At 61.0% G+C, this 13,687-nt stretch overlaps 1 protein-coding gene across 1 annotated transcript; it reads left to right on the forward strand.

The window, feature by feature from the left end:
- The first annotated feature begins 668 nt into the window (after window positions 1-668).
- Window positions 669-9,291, forward strand: MYL9 (myosin light chain 9). Its single transcript, XM_048322001.1, has 5 exons — window positions 669-754; window positions 1,726-1,800; window positions 6,994-7,197; window positions 8,261-8,422; window positions 8,590-9,291. Exons 3-5 carry the CDS (start codon window positions 7,014-7,016, stop codon window positions 8,760-8,762), a joined length of 519 nt encoding a protein of 172 aa, XP_048177958.1. The 5' UTR covers window positions 669-754; window positions 1,726-1,800; window positions 6,994-7,013; the 3' UTR covers window positions 8,763-9,291.
- Window positions 9,292-13,687: the final 4,396 nt, after the last annotated feature.

Below are 13,687 nucleotides of genomic sequence, written 5' to 3' on the forward strand. Positions count from 1 at the left end.
CCACAGGACCAGGAGCTCCTCTTGGTGCCTGCAGGACTGTGATGAGGCTCAGGACTGCTGATGGGAAGGAAATGTGAGCAAGACCTGCTGCCCTGGTGTCCCAGGACCAGCATGTGTGCTGCCTCAGGTGAAGGCTAGAAGCTCCCCAGCCCTGTTTCTCCAGGCTTTGGATCCCTGCTTGGGAACGGGGCAGTTCCCCAGCTGTTCTCTGCTCCAGGCCACTTTTTAGAGGCCCTTTGAGGGGCTGCTTGACCCTTCCAGCCACTGTTCCCTTTGCGTGGCCACAGGGACCATTGACAGAGGCCACCCGTGGTGCAGCCTGTGGACACTCTCTGGCCTCTCCACGGAACCCCAGGGGCCCTGGTCCTCCATGCCTGCCAGCCGGGACCTGCCGCGCCGCAGCCAGAGCTGCTCCGGGGAGCTCAGGGCGAACCACGGCCCGCGTGTCCCCGGCAGCGTCACCCGCGGGTGCCCGCGGCTCCGCAGGGCGCGGCATCGCCGGTGCCGCCGGGCGCTGCGCATCCCCCGCGGGACGGGGGCACGCGTGGGCCGCTCCTTACGTCTATATAAGGCCGTCCCGCCGCCCCGGCCCCGCCGCCCCGGCCCCGCCGCATTCTTCTGCCTTGTATGGGCCGGGCCGGGCCGGGCCGGGACCCTGAGCCCGCCCGCCCCGCGGAGCCGCGTCCCGCAGAGCCCGCAGCTCCCGCAGCTCCTGCAGCTCCCGCAGCTCCTGCAGCTCCCCGCTCCGGGACAGGTGAGGCGGCGCCGCCGGGACCCGCCCCGGGACGGGAACGAGCGGCCGCGGGGGGACACGGGAGGCCCGGGCGGGATGGAGCGGGAGGGATGGAGCCGGAGGCATGGAGCCGGAGGGATGGAGCGGGAGGGATGGAGCCGAGGGGAGCAGGGGGAACAGCCCCGACCGTCCCGGGAGAGCAGGGGGAGTTGGCCCGTCTGCCTCGAGGAGCAGAGGGAGGCAGCCCCGCCGTCCCTCCACCTCTGCGGTGCTGGTGCCAGTGCCGGTGCCGGGGTCAGCCCTGGGGACGGGGCGAGGTGGCAGGCGGATCCCCGGCGTGCCCTGCCGGGCATCCTGTACCCGGGCAGCCTCTTGCCAGGCCCAGCAGGAATGTCCCGGTAAGGGCAGGCGAGGATTGGTCCTGAGCCAAGGTGTAGGTAGCTGTCTGCAGTGCCTCGGAGCTGGGACATCCTGGCTTCCCCGGGAGTGCAGAGCTGCAGGAGAGGATCCTGCTGCCCATAGCTTCACCCACCTCCTGATCTCTCAGACTGTTCCAGTCTGGAACATCTGCTTTTGCTCCAAGTCCTTTTGCTGATGACCACAGCCAAGATCCAGATGCATGCGTGATACTTCAGATATCTCCCCGGTGACCTGGGAGCAACTTCAGGCAATAAACTTCTGTAAGGCAGAAAAACTTTATTTAGCTCATTTCCTTCAGCCTTAAGCACAGAGGGATGTTGTGTTTTGTTTAGTCTTTCCCATGAAAACTTGAGGTCCTCTTGGCTTCCCTCCCAGCGTGCCCTTTTGGTACAAAATGTCTCGACTGTGATAAAAGCCAGGGAAGCTCTAAAACATGGATGTGTAGGAGAAGGCGGTGGCCGGAGCTGAATTCTTTGGAGTGGAACATCCGCAAGTGTCAACAACCACCGCTGCTGACCAAAGATGGTCGGGTTCCTTCAGTCGCTGGAATTTTTTTCCTCTCTCCCTGGCAGGCTCTGTGCGTTTGTAGGAGGAGTTTGCGGTCACCTCCCCCCTCCGAGGCGCTGCGGCCACATTCCCCCGCCGAGGTGAGCCCCTTAATTCCCCTGGGAAAACAGCAAACCCCGGCCAGGGCACGTTATGCTGATTGCCCGAGGCCATGAAGACCTTGTGCCGGTGGTCCATGTCCCAGCCTCCCCGGGCATCGGAAGGTGCTGGGTGCTTGGCACACCAAGGGTGTCTGTGCCAGGGCTCCTCGTGGAAGGCTGCGGAACTTGTGCTTTGGAAGGGTTTGCGTGGGTCACATGGTGAGGTCCTTGTCTCCTAAACTTGGTGGGAAGCATCTAGTCCAGAAACCATCTGCTGAGCTTGCAGCCGAGCCCCGCAGCTGTGCGTGGGCCTGGCCAGGTCCCCAGTGTCTGGTGGAAGCTGGGGGAGGGCTGGGATGAATTCTGCGTCCCCGGGGTTGCTGCACACTTTGCTCTGGCTGCCTGATGCTGCCCTGCTCCTTCCTCCCTGGCATCTGTGCTGGTGGCTGTTGCTGGACTGGAGACACAGCCCAGGGCTCGGGTTCTGCTTTCCTCTCACCTCCAGGCTCCCTTTCCCATCTCCAATAAGGCCATAAAAGGAGCAGAAGGGCAGCCGCCTCCATTCCTGCAGTGCCGAGTGGGCTGCTCCTCCCGCAGCTCCCGGTGCCTCTGGCTGGCAGTGGGGCTCCCCTGGCACCAGAAACCCGCGTTGGTGAAGCTGAGCAGTGCCACATCCCACGGGCATCCTGAGCAGGGCTGTGCTGGAGGAAAGGGATGGTTTAACAACAAATGAAGCAGGGAAGATGAGCTGCTCCCTGCTCCCTCCTCCAGCGTGACACGCCGTGCTGCGGAGCAGCCCTGGGGCTGGGAGAGGAGCCTGCGGATGGCAGAGCTTTGCGGGTGGAACGATGTCCCGGCTGCTGCACTGCCCTGCAGCCTCCTGTGCCACCTCACCCCGCTGGCCCTCGTGCCACCCTGGAGGAGGGGTGGGACCTGCTGCCTGTGCGGGGCTGCCGGGTGGCCGTGTGTGGTGGGGGGCCAGTGCTTGCCCACCAGTGAACGTGGCTGCTTCATGCTCGCTGGTGCTCACAGCTCACTCTGGGAAGTGGCTCTGGGCAGAGGTTTAACCACAGTCCCCATGAGGAGCCAATGTTTGCCCTGCAGGAGTGTCCCTCGGGACAGCCCAGGCTGTTGGAATCACTCTTTCCCTCCCTGGCCCAAAGCATCCAGCAAAGGTACATCGTGCCCCTCGCTGCCAGAGTCTGGTGGAGGAGCTGCTGGAGCAGATGTCCCTGCCCGGCTGTGCCAGGGATGGCAGGGCAGCCCCACTGCAGCCTCGTCAGCACTTCCAGAGGTGGCTCCTGCTGGAGCAGCTTCTGAGGAGCCACCCTTGGGAAACCCTTGGTAGCATATCCCGGGAGATCATAGCTGCTGGATACGTGTGAACATCTCGGGGACGGGTATAGGCTGCTGCCTGTGCCAGAGGAGCTGCCCTGTCCCCTGCCTGCCACTCCTCCTTCGTGCCACCCATCCTGTCACAGCCTCCTCAGCCCAGCAGTGAGCTCCCACTGGGAGAGTGAGCTGGAGCAGCACAGGAGGAGCTGCAGGGGAGGGTGGAAGCAGGCAGGAGGGAGAAGGACGGGGCTGGGGCTGCCCTGGCAGCACTGCCATGTCCCTTTGGCTTGTCCCACCCTCCCCAGCACAGCCAGGAAGCAGCACCAGGATGGAGTTGCTTGCTTGGTTTTTACCAAGGAGGAAACACATGGCAGTTTATATTTCTGATAACAGTGGGTCCTTTCCTCTTTCAAACTAAACTATTTACTAATTTATGAACTCTTTAGGTTAGCCCCATGGTCCCTTGGGCCTGGCTCTCAGGTGGGGGAGGCACAAGCCCAGTGGGAGATCATTTTGCCTCCACTGCAGGAGGCTGGGAGATTGTTTTGGCAGGAGCAGTGGCAGGAGGACAAGGGAATGAGGGCAGCTGGTGAGCTGGAGACCAGATCAGTTTGTGACTGTCATGGTGTCACCCAGCACTGACCTCCTTGGCTCTGCTGCCCAGGATCCAAAGTTCTTGGGCTGGAGCAGTGCTGGGATGGGCCTTTCAGCAGGCGGTGCCAGCAGCAGGACCGGTGTCCGTGAGTCTCCCTCTTGCTGAGGAGGAAGCTGGAGGTTTGGTGGCTGCACCACTTGTCTGAGCCAAGTCCATCCCAGCATGCAGGGCAGGATGGCCAGGCATTCCCTGCAATGCTCTGGGAGCCAAGTTTCTGGGAATCCCAGAAAGCATGGCTTCGAGGACCAGGGCAGCGTGGCCATCAAGCCCTTGTGCAGAGCAGGGACTGCTTGAGCTGAATCAGGTCTTGCTGCAGATTCCTGCACAGAATCCATGCACAGGAACCTTTCCCCACACTGACCCAAAAATCTCTTCCCAAGTCCCAGGCAGCCCAAGGCAGCTGTCAAACAGCAGAGGTGGAACGACTGAGCTGGACCTTGGGACTGAGCATCTTTCCAGGGTGCATTCTGGATCAAACTGCAGATCCATCTGCTGTCAAAATCGTACTTAGTGCTTCTAAGGAGCACTGTCTCTGTGGAGAGGCTGCCAAGCCATGCTGCTGCTGGTCACAGTCAGGGCAGGGTAAATATTTGGATAATATTAATTCATGCGGTGAGAGCAAAACTCCTGCTTATTTCTATAGTCTTCTGCTAATAATTCTGCTAATAATTTGATGTGCTTTGAAAGCTGAGCCCAGTGCCATGGGCCAGCAGCAGAGGTTTTATTTCTGGCTCTGACTCGGCCTGGTGGAGTTGTGGTGTTGAACTGAGCCGAGGGATGTCAGCAGCACGCGCTGCCTGGGGTGTCACTGCTGCTTGGCAGGGCATGCAGAGAGGGGCTGACCTGCTGCAAAGAGCTCTGTGGTGCTGGAGGAAGCAGCAGGCAGAGATGGACCGGGGGGATGAGGTCTCCTGCTCACCCAGTGTGGGCACAGCTGGGCTCCCCAGTCCTGCTGCTCCCCTTGGCTGGCTGGTGACAAACATCTCTTTCCTGGGGACTGGGAAGGGATGGAGGGTTCGGGGGATGTGGGAGGATTTGGTGGCTGCTGTCAGGTGCTGGGCTCGGCACAAAGGAGGGAGCTGAGGGAGGTGTGGATTCCATCCTGGAATGGGGGGCATATGGGGGATGAGGGAGGACTCCTGGGGACATGGGGGATGTCCCCTGCAGATGAAGGGCCTTGCTTGGACTTGGTGGGTGCTCCCACAGTGGGATGAGAGCGTTCTCAGGGTGTGGGAAGAGTGCCCAGCCCCCTCTGAGCTTGGCTGGTCACCATGGTGTGTTGGGCTGTGATTTGGCACTGCCTGATGCCCCTGGAATGTCCTTCCAGCACAGCCCAGCTCTGGGAACCTGGAGACCACAGCAGGCTGAGGACCAGGCTGGTGGTCCCCTACCCCAGCCTCTGCCTCTGCTACCCCTTGAGAGAATGATAGCAGGAGGGGAAGGAGAGACCTGGAGAGTGGTTCTGGTGTGGGGAGGGCAGGGGAAGGCTCTTTGAAGGCTGTTTGCTCTGCTCTGGTCCATGCCAGCAGCAGAGGATGTTCCCCAAGACCCCGTGGTCCCCCTGGGGTCAGCACTAAGGACCCAGCTGGGAAGCAGATCCCAGAGCAGCCCAGTCAGGGTGTCCAGCCCAGCAGGGACAGTCCTGGCCTGCAGCTCACTGGGGTGTGTCTCCATGAGATAGGATGTGGCTCCTGGATTGCTCCATCCCAGGGCACTGATGAGGAGCTGAGGTCCTGCTGCCCACCAGGCACGGGGCACACAGAGCACAGGACTGACACTCTGCTCTTCCACCAGAGAATCCCTTCAGGGCCCGTTCATTTGCCATTGCCCCTGCAGCTGCTCCCCAAGCCGGGCGCTGGCCTGGAGGAGGCCCCGGGCTGTGTGTGAGGGAGGAATGGCTGCGGCACAAACACGAGGGCTCGGAGCAGTGTCCCTTCCCTGGGCTGACCTCAGGCCAGCCTGTCCCATAGGCCAAGCTGGGCTTTGCTGCCATCCTGCTGGGCTAAGCCTGGCAGGATTCCCCTGGGAGAAACCTGAGCATCCTCCTGTCAGGCAGCGTGGTGGGCATGTTGAGCTCCCATGGAGCAGGGTGTCCCAAACCCTGGCTGCACCCCCACTCTGCCAGCGTGGGGATGCCACCGACCCCCTGCTCAGAGACTGAGGGGGCCTGGATGCCATCCTGGGGTGGGAGTGGGCTCTCTGCTCCAGCCCTGTTCCTGCTGGGGGCCCCAGTTCTGGCTGGGCACAGGAACCCCCACCTTGGAAGAACCAGGTTTTCCTGCTGTCGTCCTGCCTCGGTGGTGCTTGGGGTCCGCGTGGTCCCTGTGCCATTCCCCATGGGACACACACTGCCCCAGCTGTGTCCCCAAAGGTGGGGCTGTCCCACTGCTGCCCCCCTTCTCCTAGCATTCGTCAGCACCATCCTCAGTGCCCTGCGGCCCTGGGGCTGCTTGGCTCCTCTCCCGGCTCTGCAGCCCGCCGAGGCCAGTGGTCCCCTCTCTCCTCTGCCTCGGGGCCCTTCCCATGGGCTCCCCGGGCAGGGTGGGGGGCACCTGGACAGGGAGGGCAGCGGCAAGAGGTCTTTGACCCACTGGGAGGTGGGATGGATGGATGGATGGATGGACAGACAGATGGAGGGGCATGGGAAGCAGTGGTATGTGAGGAATGTGCCTGGAGCAGATAACCCCTCCCTGCTGGCTGCTGGGTGCTGGGGCTGCTTCTGTGCCACAGCATGGAGGGTGCGAGGCTGACCCACCAACCTGGCAGCTGGGCTGGGCCTGGGAGAGCCTGCCAGAGCAAGGGGAGACTGGAGGGGCATGGCCACAGTGCCTGAAGTGTTGAGACATCCATCCCCATGTCCCCGGGACTGGCACCCAGCCCCGTGCTGGGCTGAGCATCTCTCCCTGTGCCCAGACATGCAGAGAGGACAGGCAGTGAGTGGGTTTGGAGGCTGCCTGCAGCCCCTGGGGGACAGTCCTGGGGAAGGGGAGCCAGTGAGCACTGCCTGCTCCATGACTGCCCACGGAACTCGTCAGAGCTCAAGTCCTGCCTGTCCCCATGTCTGACCCTGTGACCACCTCATCTCCCTGTGTTGTCGAAGCGTGTGACAGCTGGGGAAACTGAGGCACAGGACTGGAGGTGCCAGGGGCAGTGTGTCCCTGCCCTGGCCCCCCAGCTCAGCCTCCTGATGCTCCTGCCCCCAGGTAGCCCCCCAGCCACCAAGATGTCCAGCAAACGTGCCAAAGCCAAGACCACCAAAAAGCGCCCCCAGCGCGCCACCTCCAACGTCTTCGCCATGTTCGACCAGTCGCAGATCCAGGAGTTCAAGGAGGCCTTCAACATGATCGACCAGAACCGTGATGGCTTCATCGACAAGGAGGATCTGCACGACATGCTGGCTTCCCTCGGTGAGGACACTCTGCCCTCGTGCCCCGTGGGCCCCTCTGCCCCCAGGAACACCTCGGCAGTGAGGAGAGCTGCAGGGTGACCTCGTGCCCATGCCCAGTGCTGGACAGTGGCTGTGCTGGGATGCCTCAAAGGCTGGGGGAGGATTTCTCTGCTCCACCAGCTGAGCACAGATGGGGTGTTTGTGAGGCATCCAAGGGCAGGCAGCAGCTCTGTGTGCTGCTCACAGGCGCACTCAGGAGAAGGGAAGAGACCCTCGGGGCTGGAGAAGCTCTGCCCTGGGAGCAGCCACCAGCTGCAGCCATGGGGTGTGCGAGTAGTCTCACCCCAGAGTGTCACTGGGGCTGTCCCCTGTGGAGCAAAGCCCTCCCGTTGCTCTCAGCTGGGGTGACACAGGCTGGTCTCTGTGCTGGTGAGATACCTGGACTGGTTGAGACTTGCAGGTCTGTGCCCACTCCCTGCCCCAAGCCATTCTCCTTTGCTGCAGACCATGGGTCCCTCCTCCCACTCCCGGCGGTACCTCCACTGCGCTTTGGGAGGTCTGTCAATGATTGACCTGGCAGCCAAACCTGTTCTGGAGGTCCTGCCCGACCATGGGAGGGATCTCGCTCCTCCTGGTGAGCCAGAGCTCTGGGAGCAGAGAGGGGCCGGCGCTGGGGGCACGGACCTCAGCAGAGCAGCTAAACCATCCCCGGTGCACCCGTGGTGGGAGCAGTGCCAGGGACATCAGCAGCATGAGGCTTGTGTGAGGAGATTGCTGCCCCTCTCCTCGGAGCTGCCAGGGGAAGGAAAAGCCATGGGTTTCATTCCAATAACTGCAAATTAATAACTGCACCTCCCCCGAGGCAGAGCTTGTTCCCAGGTGTGGATGAAAGCATTGGGAGAGGTGCTGAGGGGAGAGCACTGGGCACTGCAGAAAATCCATGTTCATGGGGTGGGTGAACAAGAACCAGCAGATCAATTTGCAATGGAAAAAAGCCCTTCCAGCTGTTTGCATGGGCTGAGCCCAGGGATGGGAGCTGGGGGAGCAGGGCCCTGCATCCACCCCCTGCCTGTGTCCCGCAGGGAAGAACCCCACTGACGAGTACCTGGAGGGGATGATGAGCGAGGCACCGGGGCCCATCAACTTCACCATGTTCCTCACCATGTTCGGGGAGAAGCTGAACGGCACCGACCCCGAGGACGTGATCCGCAACGCCTTCGCCTGCTTCGACGAGGAGGCGTCAGGTAGAGCACAGCCCCTCCGCCATGCAGCCAGTCCGAGGGCTGGCCAGACCCTCGGGAACGGTCCCCGAACAGCTCCAGAGCGGGGTGTCTTTGGGACAGGTGGGGAAGGGGCCATGCTCAGCCCTCCTCCTGCCCCCTGCCAACGCCGTCCCCTGCCCTCCTTGCAGGCTTCATCCACGAGGACCACCTGCGTGAGCTGCTGACCACCATGGGGGACAGGTTCACCGACGAGGAGGTGGATGAGATGTACCGGGAGGCGCCCATCGACAAAAAGGGCAACTTCAACTACGTGGAGTTCACCCGCATCCTGAAGCACGGGGCCAAGGACAAGGACGATTAGAGCCCAGGGCCACTCACCCCTTCTGCCTCATCCTGTGCACACCCCCTGCCCCTTGTCCCCCCCTTGCTGCCCCAGATTCCTCCCAGGAAACACCTCCCAGGACCATCACTCTCCATCAGGACACGCTTGGAGGGGACACACTCCTATCACTGTGTGCCCATCCAGCCCTTCCCTCCCATCACGTCTCCCACCCACAGGCTCTCCCACTGGGCCCCTCAGCCTGGCTGTGACCCCCCCCCCCCCCCCCAGCAGCCATTGAACCCCTCAAAGCCACCATACCACTGGTCCCGGGGCTGGGGTGAGCATCCCCCGCTGGTCTGCTGGGATTTGGGCTGACTTGAGCCTGAGCGAGCCCAATTCAGGGCCATAGCACAGAGGAAAAGCATCTCTTCCTCTCCTCCCACACTCCCCTTTCAGGAAAGAACCCCCACTTTGTTCCTCCTCCCTGGCTGTTTTATGGCTTTAGAGCCTGAGATCTGAGGGATTCGGGAAGCTGAAGGGGTGTGTAAAGCCTGAGGGGTGTGACAGATCTGTGCTGTGTGCGGCTCCCTCGTGACCAGTGCCGTGCTGTGCCTGGGGCTTTGGGAAGGTGGGTTTGGGCACTGCACCTCCTCACCTTGCTGCCCTTGTCAGTCAGGGCCCCTTCCAGTGGGGCAGCCTGTTTTTGAAACCAAATTGCTCTCAAATGATGTAAAGTCAGCTTGAGCATCATTTTCTGCGTTAGCTGGTGGGCTGAAGCTCGTTCTGCTTTGCCCCCGTGTCGGGATGGGCTGAGACACTTTGGCAAGGTGCTGACCATGCTCCCCACATCAGCTGATCCAGGGTCCCAGGGGCTTGGCTGCCTTTCTGTGTCACCCTGGGTGGGTGGGAGGGCAAGAGACAGAGAGGGTAAGAAATGGGGAGGGGGTTTGTCCCCTTGGTTTGGTTATTTGTCACCACCCTGACAAGGGTGTGGGAACATGGGGTGCTCCCACCTTGTGAAGCTGTGTTTGTAAAATGCTGCTTGAAGCCAGCCCATCTCCCTGCCCTGGAGGGAGGGATGAGATTCCAACAATTCTTTATCCAAAAGGGGGGACAAAACTACAAACCCTGGTGAGGGCATAGTGCATGGCAGAGATGCTCCCAGTGCTGGGAAGGCTTGGGTAGGGTCTGTGGGAGCTCCATGGGCATATGCTGGGATCAGAGGCATCAGAGACTTGCCAGGCCCCAGATGATGCTCTCTCACCTGGGAGATGATCCATGAATGAAAAGCTTCTCCTTGGCCCCAGTGCTTCTATTTTGTAGGCACTACCAACACAGGAAAAAGGAACTAAATTGTCAGATATGAAGGGCTGAACCTGTGATCTCCAGGGAGATCCCCAGGGTCAGGGCTTGTGCTCTGCAGCAGCAGCCCCAAACCAGCCCACCTCCAGCCTCGTGGGTACCAAGCTTCTTCCCTAATTCCCTGCTGTGCTAGGGAAAACCTACAGTTCTCCCACTTCCAGAGAGAATTCCCAGGCCTGAAGGCTCCTGGAGGGTGGGATGCTTTATGAAACCTCCTTCACTGGGACACCCAGCAAAGTGAACATCCCACAGACATCACTTTGGGGCAGAGGAGCTGATGCTGGAGCTGTGGAGAGATCGTCTCCTGGGCCAGCTGCATCCAGGAGTGATTTCAGCCCCCCTGACCCCAAGGGATCACCTTGTGTGACCAGCCCAGATCCCCGCAGCACCAGGAGTGGGATGGACTTACTGCTGGTCCCAGCTGGGAGCTGCCACAGGCTCCAGCCTGCAGCTGTCAGAGGTGCTGCCTCAAGCAGCTCCCAAAACTGCTCGGTCTGAGCTGCCCCTTCACTGCCATGGCTGTGGTGGCACCGTGGGACTTTCAACCCTGAGGCAGCAAAGCAGAACAAATTTGTTATTGGACACTGGGGTACATGTGGGAAGAGTAAATAAACTTATTCCACTGGCTCAGGTTTCCCAGGCTGCCCCACCCCTGGAAGTGTCCAAGGCCACGTTAGACAGGACTTGGAGCGAGCTGGGATAGTGGAAGGTGTGGAGTGAGATGAGCTTTAGGGTCCTGTCCAGCCCAAACCATTCTAGGATTTGATGGATCTCTGAAACCCCAGAACTATCTGGGCTCATGTGAACCTCATGAAGTTCAGCCAGGCCAAGTGCAGGGTCCTGCACCTGGGTCAGGGCAGCCCCACACCAGCACAGGCTGGGGCTGCTGGGTGGAGAGCAGCCCTCGAGAAGGACTTGGGGGTGCTGGTGGTGACAAATTGGATGTGACCCAGCCATGGGCACTGGCAGCCCAGAAAGTCAGCTGTACTTGGGCTGCATGAGAAGCAGCAGAGGCAGCAGGTGGACCAGACCTGACTCATTTCAAAGGTATTAAATAGCAGCAAAATAAAGACATTCATTTCAGAAGTGTTCGCTTGGGGCAGGAGGACCCCAAGGTAGGCAAATAACCCCCTTTTGGTCAGTCTAGAAGAGCTGCTCCCAGTGCAGAAGTGTGTCCTGAGCTCGGAGGGCTCCTCCTATGTGTCAGTCTGTGCCCGTGGCTCCTGGGGCTGTCCCTGGCCCCATCCCCTCTGCGGCCTCCCCCCGGGTATTTGTCCACAGGGAGGAGATGCCCTGAGCCTGCTCTGCTCCAGGCTGGGCAGTCGCAGCTCTCTCAGCCTCTCCTCATGGCAGAGATGCTGCAGTCCCTCCATCACCTTGATGGCCCTGTGCTGGACTCTCTCCAGTCTGTCCCTGTCTCCTGTACTGGGCAGCCCAGCTCTGGGCCCAGCACTCCAGGGCTGCCCTCACTGGTGTGGAGCAGAGCGGAAGGATCCCCTCCCTCCGCCGGCTGTGACACAGCTCCCAGTGCAGCCCAGGACCCCCTGACCCCAGAGTGTTTGCTGTTCTCCAGTGCTGTGAGCTCCATCCTGGTGTCCCCACAGCTCCTCTCGCCATGTCCAGAGATGTAGGTTAGAGGAAAAGGGCACAGCAGTGCCTGCTGAGAGAGGGTCTGTCCTGCCCTACAGCCTCCAGAAAGGAAACAGAGCAGAGCTTCCCCAAGGGAAGGGGCAGGAGGAGATGGAGGGGCTGCAGTGCCCAGCTCCCAGGACCAGTCCTACTGGGGGAATCCCAGCCTGCAGCAGGTCCAGTGGCCCTGAGCAGGGAGCAGGACCTGCTGCTGGAGCAGTGGCCCCAAGGGCAGGGTGGCAGCAAACAGCCAGCACAGCCAACCACAAATCCAATTTTCCTTGCTAAAAATGCAGATTAAATATCAGAGGGTGGGCAAAGGATGGAGAGAGTCCTGTCTGGGAAGGGTCGGTACCCTGGGAGGCTGTCTGGGGATTCCATCATCCCCCTGGGGTTCCAAGCACCCCCCTGGGAGTTCCAGCTTCCCCTGGATTTCCAGCACTTCCCCTGGGAGTTCCAGCTTCCCCTGGATTTCCAGCGCTTCCCCTGAGAGTTCCAGCTTCCCGTGGATTTCCAGCGCTTCCCCTGGGAGTTCCAGCTTCCCCTGGATTTCCAGCGCTTCCCCTGGGAGTTCCAGCTTCCCCTAGATTTCTAGCATCCCCCTGGGGTTCCCAGAATCCCCCTGGGTTTGCAGCATTCCCCCTCAGGCTCTTGTTGGCTGATTGTTGTTCAAATTGCTGAAGTTTAATAGTATTATCATGTCAATGGGCCTGGGCAGGGCCCAGCCTGGACGCGTTCGTGATGGGAAGGGCAGGGAGATGCACCACAGCCCCTTCCCTGGCCCCTCATCCCCGAGGCTCCTCACTCCCCATCAGCTGGGCGCTCCCCGGCTCCTGTGCCAGGCTGGGCTTGCCCAGGGATTTGGGCTCCTCCCGCGCTCCACTCTGGCACCAGTGGGATTTTTCCAAAGCTGCTTCCACACAACCAGCCCGGGGAGCAAAGGGGGGTGGAGGGATGCGGGGTGGGGGGGGACTCGTGGCCCCGTGGGCGGGTGTTTGAGCCCAGGGACCATTTCCCGGTTGTATCAATTCGGTGGAAGACTAAAACAGCGTTTGCCAAAAGGTGGGAGCAAAAGTAGCCTGCTCAGGAGGACAGTCTTGCTTGGGCAGGACACAGACCCTGGGCAGCGTCCACGGGAGTGCCCGGGGGGGTCTGGGGTGTCACACACCAGGAACGGGCTGCAGAGGGAGCAGAGTGGGCAGGATGAGCCCACCCTGCCCGCTGATGGTCCGGAGTGGGCAGGAGCCAGCCTGGCGTGAGGGCTGGAGGGCCAGGGGATGCTCCCTGCCCCGGGGTGGCCCTGCAGAGGGTGGGATGTGCTGCCAGGGCCCCCACACCCCACCTGTGCTTCACCAGCCCCTGCTGCCTTGGCATGAATGCAGCAGTAGCAGGTTGGGGCACAGTTCCACTCAGGTCATGGAAGATTTAGAACCAACAAAACAAATGCTTTAAGGAATTCTCCTTTTTCTTTTGCTATTTAATCCCTTATTGCACGACACAATCTGCTTTTCCCAGACCAAAAATCAACCATAAAAGAAGGTTTTTTGTAGCTTTTTTCAATACATGAAGGGATTTCCATCTTTTACCCTGCGAGCAGCAAAAAGGGAAGGGAGAGAGGGAGGGAGGGAGGGAGGGAGGGGAGCTGCAGCACAGCCCGCAGAGGTGGTGGAGCCTGGGAGGAGGGAGCTGCCTCTGAAGCAGGGTGACATCAAGCCAGGTCTTCGTGGGGAGAGGTGGAGCAGGACCCGGTGGCCCTCGGGGTGCTGTGCCCCAGCAGCACACAGGTCGCTGGGGGATGCACACGCGTGTGCTCGGCTTGGCAAGCACGAGCATGGATGTGCCCAAGACGGGGGATGGACATCCCGGGAAAGGACATCCCCAAGAGATCCCCCCCAGACAGGGGTCTCTGCGGGCAGGGCTCTGGGCTGGCTCCAGGACAGGGCCGTCTTGGCTTCCCATGGTGGCACCTTCTC

This window comes from Corvus hawaiiensis, chromosome 17 (genome assembly GCF_020740725.1).
Source record: "Corvus hawaiiensis isolate bCorHaw1 chromosome 17, bCorHaw1.pri.cur, whole genome shotgun sequence".
Classification (NCBI taxonomy): domain Eukaryota; kingdom Metazoa; phylum Chordata; class Aves; order Passeriformes; family Corvidae; genus Corvus; species Corvus hawaiiensis.